Source organism: Lutjanus erythropterus, chromosome 5, assembly GCF_056507025.1.
Source record: "Lutjanus erythropterus isolate fLutEry1 chromosome 5, fLutEry1.hap2, whole genome shotgun sequence".
NCBI lineage: Eukaryota > Metazoa > Chordata > Actinopteri > Lutjaniformes > Lutjanidae > Lutjanus > Lutjanus erythropterus.
In genome coordinates this window covers 39,907,242-39,927,526 of record NC_139321.1, presented here as the reverse complement: position 1 = coordinate 39,927,526, position 20,285 = coordinate 39,907,242, and the positions used below count along the sequence as shown (strand labels likewise).

Genomic DNA, 20,285 nt, shown 5'->3' with positions numbered 1-20,285 from the left:
TATTAAGACAACACTTAGGGGATCAAATTGAGCACAAGTTAGGAGGAAAAGGGATAGAAGTACATGAAGCGTGAGCTCAAATGTGATGTGAACTTTCAGAGACCCTCTGTTGACATGTCAGTCCTGGTCCTGAAACTCCACTTGATCCAGATCAAGGTCTTAAGATGCCATGAAAGGGTCCCACTGTGTTGCACTGTACTGAGTTCACTGTATCAGAGTTCAAGTCTGCTGAAATTCACAGGTAATCATTCAAAGCAGGAGGCAAACATAAGATTAAATAAAACCACAGACATGTCAGTTCACGCTTTAGGATAGAGAAGAAAATTCTTTCTGCTATGATTAAAAAATATCCTTCTTTTTGATAGTTTGACTAAATCAAACTAATTTTGTTTATTCAAAGAAATATATTGTAAAGTCAGAAGAAAGAAAAAAGAAGCTGCAGATATTTTGTGTTAATGTGATCAAGAGTTTCTTAGAGAAAAGGAGTCTGCAGATGATCTGTGTCACTGCAAAACCTACTTAGTTTTTCCTGTACAGTAAGTGAGCCATTAGGGCTCAGTGTCACACACGGCTGCTGATGGACAGCTTGGCTGTGAGAACTGAAACTGAGATGTTTCAGCTGCAGAGTATCAGTAATCGAATGCCGATAACACACCTCACACTATATAATGAAGAGTCTGTCTAAGCCAGTAAATCAGCATGTCACCTGCTTATTATCAGTGTATGTCTGCAGTTATTGCTGTGGGTGACACTGTAGTATGAGAGTATCCAGGATTTGCTCTCTACACCACACAGACGAAGACATAAAGGTTGAGTGCAATTTGAAACTTGTGATAGAACCCTTTTTTCTTAGATACTTAGAACTCCAAGAAAAATAAGGAGATATTAAAACAGTTCTCACTAAAAAAACATCCAGCCCAACAGACATTCATCAGGAATAACCCTTATATTAGTGTATCATAGGGCTGGGCAATATAATATTTTATTGTATTGTGATATGACACGTGATAGATTTTGGATACCGTTATATCGCAATATGTCAGAAGTGTTTTCCTGGTTTTAAAGGCTGCATTACAGTTAAGTGATGTCATTTTGAGAATTTACAAGACTGTTCCAGCTGATCTATTATTTGTCTTTACTCACTTAGGCATTATATCCACATTACTGATGATTATTTATAAAATAATCTCACATTTCAGAAATTCAGATCATTGGATAATGTCAGGTTCAAAATTCTTGTCTTACTTTGTTGACATATTAGATATCTCTAAAATATATATGGATATCTCTTTTTATTACTCCCTATATCAGAAAATACTCTGCTAACTGCCATAAAAATGTACCATGTTTTTATGAATAAAATGTTGCAAACTAAATGTGTATTTTGTAGCAACACAGACCAAAATCTCAAAACTGACCTGTGCATGAGATAACACTGTTTCTGCTTTTGTGTCTTACCTTAATGGCATTATTTGATGATGTACTTGATAAGCGCCTGACCATGACCATGTTGCTAACTTTTATGTCAACTTTTCCCTTTGGAAAGCTGCAATCTTGTAAATCATGAGGTTGCCATATTATCCCTGTGATACCATGTCAGGCTGTGTCATGTATAAAGTTTTGTATGTTATTAAAAGGAAATGATAACAGGTTACCATAGCTGTTTAGCATTAGGCGGCACTACAGTAAGAATAAGATAAAAAGCATCACTGAAGGGGGAAGCAGATGGGAAAAAAGAAAGGGGAGAAAAAGACAAAGAAGGAAAAAAGTGAGAGTGTACGGAAAAAGATCCAAGAGGGTCAAAGGACTGTGTTAAGTTTAGGTGTAAATACTGTAAACTCAGGTGTAAAGGATGAGTGACGGTAGAGGACTCACCAGGCCAGCTATGGGTGTTGGAAGTCTGTTGATTTTCTTCACCAGGCCGGGTTTAATAGAGCTCAGCAACCTGACAAGAAACACACAGGGAAGAAGACATCAGAAGCTGAATTTTAAATAAAGCATGCCTTGAAATCTTGTCTTCATGACAAGTTGAGATGAATATTTCATATGATGCATCACAAAGTAAGTTCAAACCCAGCTCGAGCAGAGTGAAATAACAGCAAGCAAAAAGGATAAAGAGGGAGTGAAAATGTCTGTGTCTCTTCAGAGAAAACAATAGGGGAGTGAGAAGCATTTTTAGAGGGTCCCACAGTGGCGTCTGGAAGGTTTATGACAAGACAGATCTTAAATCAGAGTTGAGAATCAGTGCTTCTCCTTCCACCCACTGGGAGCAGTTAACTAGTTCCAGTACACTTCATGCACAGGTGAAGACGTATGTCCTTCTGCTGCCATCTCTCATTACACACACACAAAAAGTTACAGTATATTCCTGCAACCTCAGACAGATTGTTAGTCATGAACAAGCAGTTTCAGAGTTCCCGCCTCTCCCTCTCTGTCTCCTGTTTCATCTTTTCATTTTCATCAGAGGAAGCACTGCAGTGATTCTGCCTTGTAAAAGAAAAAGAAAAAAAAACATCCTTGGATACTGTGACAGTATCAGGTATCCCTGCTCCTGCAATGGTCATGGCATTCTAGTAGTTATTTTGCTCCAAAATGCTGTAAATCACCTTTTAAGTGAACTCTCTTTCCCCCAGACTGCCTGATCTACTTCAGCTTCAGTTAGAGATTTCCTGCTGTACTGTATGTTTCCCAGAATAACTTCCACCAAGCCCAAGAGAAGGGTGTTCTCAGTGCTACATCATACAATATGTGTAGGAGGGAAGAATGAGCAATGGATACAGTGAGGACAATAACTCCACTCTTGAAATATTTTCTGGAATGAGAGTAATGTTGCAGCCTGCTGTCTTTTTTCATTTATATCTACAGCTGAAATGGCAAAAAGTTAAGTTTCTCTGTCCTGTATAATTGTTGAGCATCAGCACAGATGACCTTGTTAACAGAAAAGGTTTCGGGGGAAAAAATGTACCCAATCTCTTTCTGCCTGCGATGGAAATCATTCAAACACAACATCTGATGTCTACAGGAATATGTGGCCCATTTGTTTCTCCTGAAGACTGACAAACTTGTTACAGCATTGAGAGGAAGTGGAAACAAGAGTGAGAGTGCTGTCCTGTTTTTTTAAACACAGACACAATCAAAACAGAGTGCAAATGGCATAAATACATCATCTTATGAGTATGCACAGGGACAAACACATTTCCTGATGCCTTGTTCATCAGGAAAAAGAGGAAAAAGGTTGGAGGGTGTTTGGCTTGTGGGTTAGTGAGATTCAAAACAAGCCGTATGCTACGTGGGAAAGTTCAATCTGCTCTCTCCTCTGCTATGTGAATACCACTTAAGTATATTACTTGTCTTTGCAAGGATGTAAGGTTGATGATTAAACCACATCAGCAACCTAAACATCTGGGGGACTGTCCAAGGATCACACACTAGATTGCAAAAGCCGCCCATTAACTCTTAAAATATAACGAGTCATGTATAGAAGCATACAGTGCAGTGGGGATTAAGTATTTTTGGGAGCCAACTCAAAAGTTAGCATTTTTCCTGTTCCCTCAACAAAAAACCAAAGGGATTTTAGATTAGTGCAGAAAATAAGCTCTGTGGTGAGCACAGTTTATAATACATTCTCTTCTTCACAAATAAACATCATCTCATGATCTTTTAAGTGTAAATGCAATTGGCAGATGTAAAAAGATAATTCTAGGCTATAAAAAAAACTACACAATAAATCACACATCATTCTCACATCACTAAGTGACTAATGTTCAGCATGATTATGTTTCATGTCCTCAACAACCTGCAGTCTCCTTTAGCCACTTGTTAGCTTTGTCAGGACAACTAAGAGCTTCAAAATACACAAGTGGGGTATTTACTGAAGTATTTTATGTTGCGGAACAAAATGTCAAAATCTCTTAAGCTCGTGTTAACCACACACCTTGGCACAACACAACACATGTAGGCGTGTCACCGAGGCGGGGGAAGAGAGCAGGGGGAAAAAGTTTGTATGATCAGATGAAACTGCAAACACCAAACCAAACCCACCCTGCAAAAGTCTGAAAAACATCCAAACCCAGACAGATCACCACTCTTTTTTTTGTTTGTTTGTTTGTTTGTTGTTGTATTTATTTATTTTCTTCATTTTGTTGTTTCCTTCTAGTCATGTTTTTGTTCTTTTATATTTATATTTGGTTTTGTTTCCTCACTCACTCCTGTTACCTATCTGTGTCCTTTAAAGTTTTGCTGTTATGATTTGTTAGTGTATTTATATTGTCTATGTGTAGGCTGTAATTGGTGAACAAAGGGAAAAAAAACCCTCAGACGTTATTTTAGGCATCAAACCAAGACCCATTCAACCTTGACTTACAGCCTCTCAGCTGTTTGCCTCCACCAACGAGTCAGTTTGCAGTTTACATCCATGTCTGTCCAGACTCATATAACATCTGTAGTGAAGACTTTGAAGGAAGTTAATAAACAGTATTGTATGTTGTTTTGGGATCAATGGTAGTTCTCACTATACAGGCATGATTTCCAGTAAGAAACATGTTGTCTTCACTTTGAGACTATTTTTACAGAGGACAGATAGAGAGCTGAAAATCATTATGTCTCAGTGAAGTTGACGTTTGACTTTTAGGATATAAAATGTCATTACTTCATCATTTTATCCTATTAGACATTTGTGACTTCTAATGTTTGACCACAAAAATTTGAGTTCAGGTGGATATTTGAGCCAAGTCTGAAGAAATTCTGTCAAGGCGCTCTTAAGATATCGGGCAACCTAAAAACAGAATGCCTCTGGCCACAACTGTCTCTGCCGCAGAGGCATAAAAACCATGACTTTAAGATAAGGGAACTGATGATGCAAATATGTTAAAGCTGCTTGCAAAGGTGTATGTGACAGCTTTACATGAGTGACTACCCCATGGTTTGAATGAGAATTTACTGTCCACAGGGAGTTTGTATGATGAAAACCACATACACTACAGTGGTAAAGGTATAAAACAATGTTTGAAGTTCTGATTGTTTCTAAATTTAATCTTGTGGATGGTTTGAACATGAGTCAAAGCACAAGATATTGAGACTCTTAAGATATTCCATAGTAGCAGATTCCATAGTCTGATGTTACTATGACAGCTGTTGGGGCTTTTCAGAGTTACTTTGTCTGACTGCTGTTCGTATATGATGTGTGGATGGATCAGCAAGAGGCAGAGAGAGTAAGTTAGGAGGTGAAAGACAGATGGACATATAGGGAGAGACAGACATGCTGCTTGTAGCCTGCAGTCATCTTCTGGCACCTGTCTGGATGTCTGAAAGTCTCACAAAGACTGCATGAGGGCTGAATGCTCATCTACAAGATATATATATCAGTACAGGCAGATATCCAACTTCAGGTATCAGAACTGGAGCACAACTGACTTACATATGCAATTTTTCAGTCTGTAACATATCAGAAAATAGAGCAAAATGTCCATCACGAGTTCCTAGGGCCCAAAGTCATGTCTTCAAGTTTTTGTTCTTTCATCAAAAAAAGTCCATGGCATTAAGATATTCAATTTACAAATAAAAACAGCCAAAACCTACACACTGGAAAAGGTGGATACAGATTCTTTTTGATAAATGTCTAATTTTTGCCAAATTATTTTCCAACGACTGACTAATCAATTAAATTACTAATTGTTACACCACTACATAGCCCTTTGAACCATGATGGCCCTGACAGTAATTCCTGTAACTCTTCAGGGCCCTGAGTACTACTGTACCTCTACATGTTACATGAAGTTCCAGGAATTCCAGAACCAGTAGGGACACTGTTAAATTGGATGTGATATCTGTATTCACAATAAAGACAGTGTAAACACAGGGCTTTAGTAACTGAACTTGGGAGAAAGGAATGTGGAAGAAAGAAAGCACAAGTGTCTGTGTGTGTTTTCAATCTCATTTCAGCACCTCAATTCGTTATGAGAGGGCGGACAAGAGTTCAAGTGTCACTCCAGAGGACAATTTAACAAGACACCAGACCCTCTGATCACTGGACCACACTGCTGTAACAAATCAGTGCACTTATGAAAGAAAAACCTTTTTGACTGCTAATGTTTTTACTGAATCAAATGTGGTTATTCTAGGCTGACGTGGTGTTTGGTTTAATAAACTGTCAGATGCAGAGGAAGGAATAGTAAAAAAAAAATGCATAGGCCTTTACTATCAATCCAATACAAGAAAAATGTAAGAAGAGCATTTATGAGTGCTCAGGTAATCTATTTGTGTACATTATTATTCTAACCCTTGCACTCTCTTCTCAGCACTGGAGCTTTATTTACTGCTGCAAGCATTTTAAATCAGTGTCAAATTAAAAGAGTCTATATTTTTTTACAGTCAGTCAGACGAAATTAAGAACACATCATTCATTTTCTTCATGAATAGAACAAGAACAACAAAGATAAAAGCTTAAGACAGCAAGTGGACATTTTAATTAATAATTAATAATTACTTAAAACATTAAAATGAAGACAAAACTTACTCGCACAGTAGTATGCCATTTTCCAAACCTCCTCTGAAGTCCTTGTCACCAAAGCATCTTCCTGTCACAGCCTACAGAGAGAACAAAAGGAGTGAGTCAGCAAAATAAAACAACGAGGGGTCTTCAGACCAAAAAGAAAAACAGAGCATCAAACGATCGAGTCAGTCTCTGAATCTGAAGTCTAGGCACACAGGTTCCACTTGGAAACCAAAAAAAAAAAGCCCAACAACCTTTATCAACACCCCTTTCACATCTTTCCTTTGCAGTAAATCCTGGGAATGGTATGGAGCGGCGCACAAAGAGCTGCCGGCCGTATATCAAGTCCCTCCCTGGTTAACGGTGCTAAACACTAACAAGCTTGACATAAGCCGCCATCATCCCGAGCAAATGGCTCTGGCAGGCTAATATGTTGTGACAGGGGATTTATCGGGTAATAGTTGGTCAGACCCTCTGAGGAGGAGAAGCTGCCTGTTTGCATGTATTTGCATGACTACAGTACATCATCTGGCATGCATGCTTTTCTTAAGCAAACATTGCAACACATAAATGCTTCTTATTGTAACCATTAAGTCTTGCTACAAAGAAGACATTAGTGTACAAATCCCTCAAGCAGCAAACCTGCACATGTGCCAAAATGAGTAAGGTTCAGTTGCAGCAAAATGTATGAAACAAATTGAATCCAAATTCAAATGATTTAGGTTTGTTTTGTTTTCTACTCCTTAAGCTGAAGTTTCACCTTTATTCATGTGAACATGCTTGAAGAGTTTCAGCACACACAAACACAAACATCAACAGTGAAATGACTGCTTCCCTCTCCAGAATGTCCACTGTTGCAGGACTTTTAGGAGCAGGCCTACTTAAAATCCATTTATTCTCACAAACATTGGCAGGGATTTGCCCATTAAAACGGGGGACCCCCGGTTTGGACTGCTGCTTTGGAAGCCAAAACAATTACAAGATTAAATTTCCTGAGAGTTTCTTTTACATTTATTTGCACAGCTGTGGAAAAAAAAAAAAAAAAAGCGTGGAGATGTAGAGTGTCTGGCCGGGCTGCGTGTTTCTGTCAGCTTCTTGGCTCGTCGGGGAGCCTGGACCTGTTACAAAAGAAACGTACTGCCGTATGTCAGCGGGTAGGCCGACAGTAGGCCTCATTCCTACTCCGGGGGGGGCAGTGAGACGTCGTATTTGGTGCTCGGGATTTAGAAAGAAAGAGAGGCAGATAGACAGTCAGAAAAAGAAAAGAACGTAGCACAGATTTTCACTGTATGCTGACATTTAGCTATTCACTGCCACTATTCCCTACTGTGACAGCACTCGTGAACAGGGCGCTGTGTGCTCGGTGCTGACAACACAAGTGTGATGAGTGAGTGTGAGGCCTAAAGGTCTGCCTGACAGTACAAACACATGGTCCACGAAACCCATTTTCAATCATTGCAATTCATGGAAATGATCATATTTACTGAATTAAACAATAATAGTTACTTTTTGTTCCAAATTTAACACAAATTTTGACTGTATTTCAAGAAAAGTGGCAAAAGAAAATGCAAATCAATGCCTTTTCCTCTTCATTATGTCATGCGATTACTAGGAGTTGGTTATTTTGATAAGCAGTAGGTGGCACCACCTCTCCAGTGGGGTGTCATTATGTCACTGCAGAAGAAGAAGAGGGCACAACTAAATGATGTAATTATGCCAGTAAAACACCAAACTGAAAAATAAGGTGGAAAAGACAAGTGAAATATTCCATATTGTTTGTTTCCTGTATTCATTTGATGAACGTTACAGTCTTCTCATCGCTCTACACAGATCTGATGTTTTAGTCTGCTGCTATTTTTTGTATTTTGCGTTTTTCAATACACAAACTTTTCCCTTAGCTAAGTGTAAAAATCTGTTTGTGATATTCAGAGATTTTTCAAAAACTTCAGCATTTCCACTCAGGCTTTTAAATGGAAAATGTGCAAAAACACAGGTGGATGGAAACACAATGTGCAGAGCTAGCAAGGTGGCAAATTTCAATGGCAGTTTGGGGTGGAGTCCTAAGAACAAAAATAAAATCGTTTGTCAATCGTTAAGTTATTTATCGTTCCATTTTTTCCTGGAAATGCATTCAGGACCTTCAAGGCTAACTGCAGTTCTTGATAGAGCTGGGTGACTGGACAAATATCGTCTGTCAACGATAGGCTGAATCCATGGCAAATTTGTTTGTTTTTGTTTTTTGGCTAATGTGTGGGTGATAATTGTCATTTTATTTTGCCAGTGTAATGGTCTGCAGAGTGACAGCCTCTGCTCAACATCGTGCTCTCATCCAGCAGCACAGTACACACCCACTCAGTCGGACCATGAGTGCTCTGAGCTGGGTGAGCAGTGAGAGATAAACAGCATGCAGAGTCAAACTCTGCACTCTTTTCAGGTGGTAAATTAAGGATTTGATTCAACCAAACAACAGCTGGTGGTTACTGGAAGAGTGCACACAGTAACTAAGATCATTTACTAGAGTTCTACATACTTTTCTGTCGAGTTTGAATAAAGTGTGTTTTCCGAGGAGTTAACAAGCCAATTAAGCTCAAGTGAAAGGAAAATAAGTGTGAGAATATTTAATTTCTAGAGACTTTGTGAGTTTATTTTGTTTATCGGACATAGTGAACGTATGTGTTATAGTGAATTTGCTGCTTGCGCACATCTCCTACCTGAGCCTCGAGAGGACGGGAGGAGGTGGGAGGCGGGATGAAGATATCGCCAATAACAGATGGCTGTTTGGAAAATTTTAGCACATAGCCCAATCCTACTTCTTGATATCCGTTTTATCTTGTAACAAAGTTTCTCAGTTCACGTTTGCTTTGTTTAAGAGGGAAAAAAATGGCTTAAAAGTAACTGCAGTAGGGGAAAAAAATGGCCGTACAAAAACAACAACTAATAATCAAATGAAGTGTAACTCTGACAATTTGTGGTTTGGCTTCAGAGAGAACCAGGGTAACAATTTCATTGTTTCCAGTCTTCATGCTAATCTTTTCATCTAACTCAAGGAAAGAATGCAAATTAGCATATTTCCCAAAATGTCAGACTATTCAATCAAAGAGTTTAACAAATGTAGTTTAGTACAGCTGGTGTTAAACAGACTAGTTAACACAGACAGCTTAATGTTGATTAGGAGGAGCATTAGCTCAGTTAACAGAGACAGCCTGCCTTTTCCACTGGCCTTCAGGCTAAAGTTACTTGGCTCTGCCCACTGAGGTTTAACTTAATGAGTGAGATTAGTTTTTTCTCCAGATCTGCCCCTAAAAAATGTTTGTGAAACAAAAAAAAAAAAAAAAAAAAAAGAAGAAGAAACACAATGATTTTATCTTTTCTGTATACAAAAATAACATTTCAAAACATTATACAATAACATTCTGTAGCCTTGTACTGTATAAGAAGGAATAACATTCCCAGGTCTTCACTGGAAATGTATAGAAATCCCAGGTGTCATGCATTAGAAAATAGCTGGTTTTGTTCATAAGAGAGCCACACTTCATGGTCTGATCCCAGTTAAGATTCAGTGGCCTAGATACGTTTATATCTGCAGCTGAAAAAATCTGCAGCTGAGCAGATGACCTTGATTTAGGATCTCAATAAATGTGTCACATGCATGTCTCTACTTATTAAAGACAAATAACATTCTGCTGCTTTGACGTGTGGTGTCCAGAGTCCCTTACCCTACAGTACATGTGGTCAGGTTTGATTTTCTTGCTTATGAAGGAAACGTGGTGGTTGTTGGCGGGTTGAAGGTGTGTTCTTTGAGTTACAGAGCAGTCTCTCCAATAACTAGGTCAGCTCTTCACTAACCTTGTCAATGAGTGCGAGTGCTCGGGGAGATTATAGTGTCACACCACTGTCACAAGGAGAGATTACAGTGTCACCACCTTTACAAAGATTCATCTGCAATTTGAGGACAGCAAGTGCAGGAAAAGAAGGAAAAGGACAGACACAGAAACGGCTCATACTCATCATTTCAAAAGAGAAAGACAAGATGAGAAGAATTAAAATCTATACATGTATTTGAAACATTTTTCCATATTTAATAAATCCCAAAAGTAATTTCATAGACCTCTGGTGGGCCCAAACCTCCAGGTGGAAGCCAGTTTCTTAAAAGTTAAGTCAGTTAATATTCTGTTCTTTAGGGTTCATGTGCATGAACATATTTCTCTCTTGGCTATGACAAGCAGACAGCAGAGAATAGTAAGGATTCCGTTTTTCTCATTATCTCGATGCTCAGTTTGGCAGTGACTGCAGACCAGCGAAGGACCTTGATTCATGTACATCTGTTGCTCCCATAAGTGTCGTCCTGAGCTGAAATACACATGAAACTCCTGACTAACCAGAGGGAACATATAACACAGAGCTCATACGTTTCTTTCTATTTCAGCATGTTGTGTGGAAGGTTAACACGCAGGTCACAGGCCCAGTCTAGACTGTAATAAAATACAATTTGACCAGACGCTCCAGCACACACTGTTACCTTATTATCAGAGGCTGACTGGCTGGAGGGCTTTGCATCGCGGTGGAGAACATTAACTCCCTGACTAATAAAACACCTGCTAAGTTACAGCAGGAAGCTGCAGTAGTGGTAGCTGTCAGCTACAGTAACACTGCTATAAAACTTTAAGAGGCATATTCTTTTCACTTGCAACAGGAAGCTGTTTATTGAAGGTTAATGGCATGGAGCATAGAGAAATATAAAATGCCATTTGAAGCAGGCATTTAACATTGAATCAGAAACACTATCAACATCAGCTCTGGTACAGGAAGTAATAAAACAGCCACAAGAACACCCAGACTATGGATTACTATTTCTCTGACAGGGATGGGGACATTAGAATAAGAACAATCTCACCGTATATAAATGCTTTAAAGGCCCAGATGTGGTTTTGTTTTCATACATTCATTTATTCATTGTGCAAAAACATGATGTCAACATTTTTTTTTAAATATATTGTTGACACGTTATTTATTTATTAAAAAGGAAGAGAAATGGCCTGAGGCAAATATCTGAGATGCTCCTTTCAGTCTCACCTGACTGGAGGGGGCGTGTTTGTGTCTGTGTTTGATTGACAGCAGCTGGCAGGCTGCCAGAGTGGCAGTCTAACACCATAAGTAACGAGAGGCGATGTAAATAAACTTGCACTTTAGCCTACATGTGATGGGCAACTTAGGGAGGAAAGCTAATGTGGGCTTCCTTTGATAGAATACTGACATTACAGATTTACATCATGTAAGATTTGATTCACTGTATCAAAACAGTTTCTCCATGAAATAGTATTTTGTTGAATATCTACCATCATGAAGCCAAAAAAAAAAAAAAAAAAAAAAAATCTCCCTTTAGTTTCTGTGTTTATCTCACATTTTACGCTATTTTTTATTTTTTTTCATCAGATGCTAAAGGTTTGTGGCCATACTTTTGAACATTCTGGTGACATCTCATTCAATTTTTTCATATCTGGATGCAAAAAGGATCGACTGCAAGCTGCAACGATTAATCGATTATTAATCACTTATTAAATTAATTGGCAACCATTCTGATAATTAATTAATCAGTTTCAGTAATTTGTTAAGGAAAAAAAAAAGATCTGATTCCAGCTTCTCAAATGTGAAAATTTTCTGGTTTCTCAACTCCTCTGTGACAGTAAACTTAATATATTTGGGTTGATTGACATTTTTTAATGTTTTCTGACATTTTATAGATCAAAAATCTAATTGATTATTCTCAAAAATAATAAACAGACTAATCAATGCAGAAAATAATTGTTTGTTGCAGTTATTTCAGTCAATATGTTAAAGGTATCCAGTACTGATACTCAGCCCTGCGTTCTAAAAATGCTGGAAACTTCTGAATCTGAATAGTTTTCAAACTGCTGCAGGGTCATATGAGGGGACTCAATTAAAAAGAGGAATGTGTCGCCTCTGTTGTTTTCAGTGGAATGTTGCCTGTATTGTTCACAAACAAACGATGCTGGTTGGCTTTTTTTCTCCTTTTCACTTCCTTCCCCTCTAAAACCCTTCATGTCCAAACCAAAGTCATGCTCCTGGACTCAGGTCCAAAGCGGTCACCACTATCACTTTGGTATCCACAGAGAAAGGAAGTCTTTGTCGGTTTAGAAATGCATGAATGAACTTTGCAGAGGCAAACTTAGCTTTTGTCAAACTCTGCTTCCCTGAGGGAGCAGTAGTGTGTGAATGTATGTTTTGCTTTGATGAATTATAAAACAGAAAACCAATGACGTTTTAGCATGAAAACTCCCAGGGGACATTGCTTTCATGTTCTGAGAGATGAAACATCAGTGTGATGAGAAAAGACTCCTCTACAGTCAAATCATGTCTGGCAGCAAACCACAACTCAGAGACAGTTTACTGAAATTATTTTGCCAAGAAAAATAACATTTTTAGAACAGGATACAGATGGTACTCCATATTCAGTCAACACAACAGCCAAATCAAAAGCTTTCTGTCAAACGCCCGTCTAACAGTACTTTTACGTCTCCCTGTCTGAACTAGCTTACTGCAATCCCTCCACCCTGAGGGCCATCCAATGAAAACAGATCTACTGCGGTGCGGCAGTCGTCTTCGAGGCCCTGCGTTGGACGGCTACCTGTCCAAAATTAATGACCGATAATTCAAGGTTTGAGACGGGCTGGTTTCCGTGACTCGGGGAAGTAAAACACCACTTACTTCAAGGCCTTCAGGCGGAGTGCGATCAGCTTGTTAAAGAGTTGACAGCTGTTAGCTCAAGGGCTGTTGAACATACACAGAGGCATGTGCTCCCAGCACACGCCTGCTTTATAGTCACACGTCTGCTTTGTAGTCAAAAGCATTCTACTTTAACAGGATGTTGTCTTAAGTGTGTTGTGTAATCCTGACTGAATCCAACACTGCGTCCAAGTTGAAGAACAAATGTAAACACGTCTTCTGGCCTTCAGCCAATAATCTTGTTAATTCAACTTGGCAACAGAGTTTAATCTGTAAATGCTTCTGGTTCTGATTAACAGTACAAAAACAACAGTGTGCAACCTGGCCGTTCACTGATACAACATTTATGACCTGAGCAGAAACGGGATAGAAACAAACAATACTGCCGATGCATGATTTGTGTAGTCTAGTGTCTTCTTTAAGCAGGAGACGAAACAATAAAACCACTCAATTTGTTCAGTATTGGAGAGCCTAAATCATCTGTTTCATGACAAAGCAAAACACTGCTCTGGCGCAGAAACACTGAGTCAACTGCCAAGTTTTTATCATGAGAAAAAAGATAAAAATCTTTCTTTTGGCTGTGGGAGAAATAGGATTTGATGGGGGAAAAAACGTCCAAAAGACAAACAACAGAAGTGAAATTGGTAACATCTGACTTTTTCTATGCGGGGGGGGGGGGGGGGGGGCTCTGGCTGGGGGTCCCCTCAACTCATGGAGCTTCAACAAGTTCAGCCAAAGGTCAGGAGTGATATCTGCCTATAGTCAATCATCCTGACCTTTTCACGAGCTGCCACCACCGCGGGGATCCCCTATTGTGACTATGGCCTGTCTGCTTTGCGCTTGGTGTGTTGGCATGTGGGTGGACAGATTGAGGGGAGGGTGGGGAATCAGAGGAGATGATCTGAGATAGTATTTCAACTCATTTTTAATGTTTACAGTAGTGCAAAATTACAATAAAGGATGAACAGATGTTTGACCACAAACACAATCCATTTGAACTTTTCTCCACAGAGTAAAAGATTTAATGTTAATATTGAGACAACAGTTGGGACAACATGTCCCTTTGAGTCAAGTCCATGGCCACATAAAATCGTAGCTGAAACAGTTAGTTGCTCAATCAGTCTGTCAATTCAAAGAAAATTATCTGGCAACAACTGATTGATTAATTGTTGAAGTATCATTGTAGAGGTTGTTTATGAAGCGTAAATTTCTCTGGCTCCCGCTCCCCAATTATGAGGATTTGCAGCTTTTGTATGATTTATATCTCTGTAAACTGAGTATATTTGGGCTTTGGACTGATGCTTGTATGATAAAAACCATCTATTTGAGGCGTCACCTTGTGATCTGAGAAATTGTGATGAGCATTTTCTACATTTCACAAACCAAGTGATTAATCACTAATGAAAATAAAAGTTGTTTTCCTAGATAAGATATATTTACTTGCTCTTTGTACTCCTCCCGTCACAATCAATACAGCCACTAGGGGTAGCTGCCTAACAATAAATGTAGATACAGGTCATAATAAGTTGCCTGCACAGACAGACTATACAAGGACATGTCAGTGGGACTGAGCAATACAACCAACAACTGTTGTGTTGTTCTTGTTAGTGTGTAAAGTCAGTCAGGAGTCTACATGCCTGAAGTCAAGGACTCAGCAGTGAGGTTCTGGAAGTGAAAATCCCATTCATATTCTGAATACAGAATTCACATTATTAGTCATAATGTCAACAACATATATGCTCTTGTAGAGGCCACAAGTCCATGTGATATCAACCATTTTTAAAGAAAAATATCTATTTGCTGTTGCCTGGAGAGATACTACACTACCCAAAGTCCTAAAGTGCAATAGCCACATTTGTGATGGAGCTCGCTGTTACCATGGAAATGTTTATCGACCCCGCAAACAGTTCTGCTAATCTGGTAGCGAACACGAGTCGTACTAATAGTGCCATTATGCTGCAGTTTATATGATTTCCTTACATATAAAATACAAACTACATTATATTACAACACTGTTATTAACAATATAAACACTATAATAATGACAAAGTTACATCTCAGAACAAGTACGATCTTTCTCAGTGGTTTGTGGGATGAACAGTTCTTTCATTCTTAAAATAAGTATGTATACAGTCTTGTATGTTTGCCTTTTTATTGGTTTTCAATTTTTTTTTTTTTTTTGCTCTGAATCATTATGATTATGATTCATGTCCTAGTTGGTTGGCCTGTTTCCAGATTTAAATCTCTTTATAAAAGGATTTTCTGAAACATCAGTGGAGCGGACGAATGAGCGGGAAATTCACCTCTGGAACCAGAGTCACTGAAAAAATGGGTGGTCACTGTTGAGCTCTATAAAAATTGTTTCATTTATTAGTGGGTATCAAATAATGCCTTCAACAAGCTATGTCGGTGTGGTACTGTGTACCCAGATCAATCCCGTCTGGCAAGGGGCCGGAGGAGAGGTTGTTGGCAGCCCTCTTTGTTGCAAGTGAAATGCTGTTGGGTCTTGTTTTGGCAATGTGTATCGGGATTAACTTGATACAAAAAGTGACCCTAGTTTTTGTACGCTACTCTCAAATCTGTGGCAAATTGCATGATACATAGTTGGAGTTTTGCCCACATCTCTAATACCAACCAACTAAACTCAGAATAGTTCAAATGAACATCAGTCTTTACCCGCTGCCATGTTCTCACTAGTGCCTGACTGGTACTACACATGTGCAGATCTCAACAGACATGAGAAGGAAGCGACACTCACTCTTTAGCTACTTCCATCATCAGCTCTGTAAAAAATAGTGTGTTTAATCCGTTTTTCCCACTTGCCTGAGTGAGCGAGTGATGCTAGATTTACTAGCCTGAAATGATACTTGCTTGCCACGAGCAAAGGGGCAATCCTTACTGCTGACCACTGTGGGAATCCACAGAAAACCAAGTAATATACTGAACAATAATGTGCAATATTACACGTTATAACAAGCTACAAAATAGGGCTGGGCAATGTGACATTTTCTCTAATATAACATAGCGTTGTCCTGAAACTAGAGTTTCTACATTTGATACAGTACAATACAACAATAACAAGATTCAATACCATTTTCAATACTACAGAGAGGGCATAAAATTTTAGATTTTTAGATAAATATAACAAGGCTCTAACATGACGATGGATATTTAACCAGAGCAAATAAGCTGAGTGACAAGAAGAAGAGAAGAAGGAATGATAAAGTGCAGCTGGTACCACAGTATTGATACTGTGAAAACTGAGTATTAAAAGCATTTGAAATATTCAGTACTCGATACTTAGTGATATGACAAGACAAATATCACAGCTCGCAAATTCTCAAATAATGCAAATATATGAAAATCTTTTCGAACACACATTGCTGTAAACAAAATGTGTATATAAAGTAATTAAATTTATCTTAACCTTAACCTTAACCTTAACATTACAGCAGTAAAATGCAACATACACTTTAATGCAGCAGTTATATGCATCCAAAACAACATTTATAACAGAAAAACACTGACAGTATGGGCTTTGCAGTATGGACAGCTTTAAATATCACTATATTCATCACCAAATACCTAAATATCAATGTTGCAACAATATTATAAGGGTGGCTATTGGTGCCTCCACAAGATATTAAAACAATGAGATTTTTGATAAATAATCATGAGTAATGGGTATCATGACTAAGTGGGTAAAAGCAAATAAGAGAACAGCTGGAACAGTCTGGTATATTCAAAAAATCTAATTTGAGCATCACTTTACTGTAATTTAGCATCTAAAACCAGGGAAAGACAACAGGCATCTCATGACATAACCATCACTAAAATCTAAGATAATATCCGGTCTAATATGAAGATATCAATATAATATAGATAAACTGTCCAGCCCTACTACAAAATATAGAATACAGTACATATCATTATGAATATGCTACAATTAATGGTGTACAAAAGTTACTTACATGCTGTTAACTTTCCCTTTCAGATAGCAGAGAGAGGTGCTTTAGGCATCTGGAGCCAATGTGGGCCTGGAAAACTGTGTTGTGTATCTTTTTCCTTGTTGCCTAATTTTAGCATGCATCATGAGGTTTCCCTGAATTAGCAGAGGGTTTTATAAGATTTGGGCTCATATTGAATCTGCAGGGTAGATCACCACTAAATCACCACAATCAGTTGCAGATCCAAGCATTCACCATGTCAGACGGATTTGGAGACCATGACGCCAGCAGATACAGACAAGTATAGGAGCCAGAGGGCCGATCAGACAAGCGCATTCACACAGCCTGACACAAGTGAACTACGACTGGTGAAATTTATTAAGTGAATCAAACGGAAAGATTCATGGACCCTCATTGGGCTGCACATACAAAAAAAGCATTTACTCACTAACCCACACACCTACAAACACATCAGCACAGACGTCTGATGTCAGCATGTGTTTACAGGAGGCTGGCTGCAAACACCCCAGTTTTTCTTTCTGGCAGGAGTTGAGACAGACTGCTCTGAGGAAGCAGCTGAAGTTTTAAGTCAATTGAGTCGAGCAGGAACCGTAGCGGAGTCACTGCCCAGGCCAGAGACAATGAACAAGAGAGTATTATGAAACAGGGATCATCACAGGTAATGACGGTTAATAGACCATAATTGACATGGTATTATACAGTGGAATCAGCACTGGACCGCAACAATCCAATCCCAGAGTCAGACCACGGCTTCTGAGGGGAATATTTATAGGCTGATTTGATGACAGCAGACTATTTAGGCTCAATCTGCTGTGATAGATGACCATGTTTCATGGACTAAAACTGGTAATGGCAAACATCTTGAACGACCACCCTGAAGAACAAGAGTAATGACCTCTGTCAGAATAAAAGACCAAATATTCATTCAAAAAGTGTTCAACTGCAAATTTATCACATAGTTCAACAGAAAGAAAACATGAGCAAAATTATGAATGCGACAGAATGTTGCAAGACCTTTGAACGGAATTACTGCAAGTTTAAAATTCACATGTGCCAACCACACGTTGCATGTAGCAGCAGTGAATTGTGTTGATTTGTAACCATGGAGAGCACAATAAAGGGGAAAGGAAGACATAAATAAGTGTGCTGTTCCAGTGCCTGAGCCAAATCAGTTAAACAGAAGTGCATGGAACCTTACACTGTTTGTAGAGACAACATTTTAATAGAACATTACCAGATTAACAAGACTGTTTGTCAGAGTTTACAATGTAAACACGTTTTACAACAGCTTACACTACTGACGTCTATGTTCTAAGACACTGTGAAGAATGTGACTAAGGTGGGATACAGCACGGCTCCCTGTCAAACTCACACTTACTGCCTTTCATGTATTTATAACACAAACAAACACACTTTCTGCTGTTGCCTTCCCATTTTAGTCAGAAAAGCAAAAATGTTCCAGGCACACGCTGGATCCTGTGAGAGTCATCTGGCGTGGGAAACCTTACACAACCTCTGATTACTCATGTGTTTCTCCTACTCAGCAAGACACACTGATCACAAGCTACAGTATATTTACATGTTAGGCTTCAGCTGTGTGTTGACACTCTCTGGAAGCAGCTTACACTGTATTCAATCATTATTTTTTTTTAAAAAAGCAGGTAGTTTTATATTGAAGGGGACTTGTGGCACCAAGTTGGTGACATACAGATTGACAGGTGTCTGTATTAAATCCATGACCCTCAGGACAGTCTTACGGACAACCAAATCATTTTGGAAGAGGCATCATCAGAAAATAGTCTAAATTGTAAAAGCCATCTTTCGGCATGTGGTCAGGTTTATGCAAACTCAAGCATTTTGCTTTAGCGTGCTGCGACTGCTATCAGCGACTGGCTTATGTAATTTAGGTAGTCTTGGTAGAATGAGTAGGATTTGTCCGAGCTGTTCATAAACACATCAGATAGATGGTTGGTTGTTGAGTTGGCAGACATGGATCGTAAAGCTGCATTTTTTTGTTAATAGGAAAAAAGGGTAGGGGTTAAATAAAAATGGAGGATGGCTGATGGCAAGAATATTTTTTTCTTCCATTGTTTACACAGCACAGGAAATGTGGGGAGAGAGGACACTGAAGTGGCGTGCTGAAAAAAATTTGAGACCAGCTAAACTTTGAAACTTTGTAGCGCCTCAAACCCGACATCAGCTTCTGGCTTCATGTCCCTGGCTTCCAATGAAAACGACTTGAAGCCTCATTCTTTGTCAGTGGTAGTCTGTACGTATTTTAACCAAGACAGTTTTAATTTGTTTTTCTGTCGAGTTTGAATTAACTGAGCTAACAAGGCGTTTTAGTTTGGTAAAAGAGAGAAACCTGGATTCAGAATGTGTACAGTTGTGTTTTTCTGCTTAATTAGGAAAATATGTAAAAACTGTCTTTTCTTGACGCTTCATGAGTTTATTGTGTTTACTGGATATAGTGAACCTACATACCATAAGTAATGTAGAGAACTTTCTGCCTGCACACAGGATAGGAGGTGGTGTGGGGAATATATCGGCAATAACTTGTGTACTAAGAAAATTACCATTTGCAGAACAGAAGTGTTTCCTCTACCCTGGTCCTCAGAGCTCACTGCCCTACATGATGTTTCCCTGCTCCAACACACCTGATTCACATGATCAACTTGTTATCAGGCTTCAGGCTATCAGGCAGAGGCTTCATGACGAGCTGATCATCTGAATCAGGTGTGTTGGAGCGGGAAAACATCTAAAACATGCACGGCAGTGAGCTCTGAGGACCAGGACAGGTGAAACACAGCAAACAAACATTTAAAATTCAACCCAAAGCAGTAAAGAACTCACCAGCAAACTCACTGTCATGACACAAGAATTTGAAATAATTACAAATTATGGTGGGTCACATGCAAAATTAGAAACAGTAAAATAAAAGTACCCCAGGGACTACTGATCTGTCAGCTGCACCAGCCTGCAGGAACACATTTCCCCGTTACAGAGCTGTTTTCAATGTCACACCTTTGTCTCTGGAGACTGGTCCACTGTCCGTCAAGACATTTGCTTTTTGTATTCACACT

The 20,285-nt window shown here is 39.0% G+C and overlaps 1 protein-coding gene across 2 annotated transcripts in view; it reads right to left on the bottom strand.

Annotated features, from left to right (window-relative positions):
- LOC146327277 (LIM and calponin homology domains-containing protein 1-like) overlaps positions 1 to 20,285 on the bottom strand; it is a 152,817-nt gene that overhangs the window by 87,899 nt on the left and 44,633 nt on the right. For both annotated transcript variants that reach the window (XM_084719805.1, XM_084719804.1), the window contains exons 3-4: positions 6,515 to 6,585; positions 1,876 to 1,945 (exon numbers count right to left, since the gene is read on the bottom strand). In XM_084719805.1, coding sequence (XP_084575931.1) covers positions 1,876 to 1,945; positions 6,515 to 6,585 — 141 coding nt within the window. The remainder of the gene's footprint in view (positions 1 to 1,875; positions 1,946 to 6,514; positions 6,586 to 20,285) is intronic.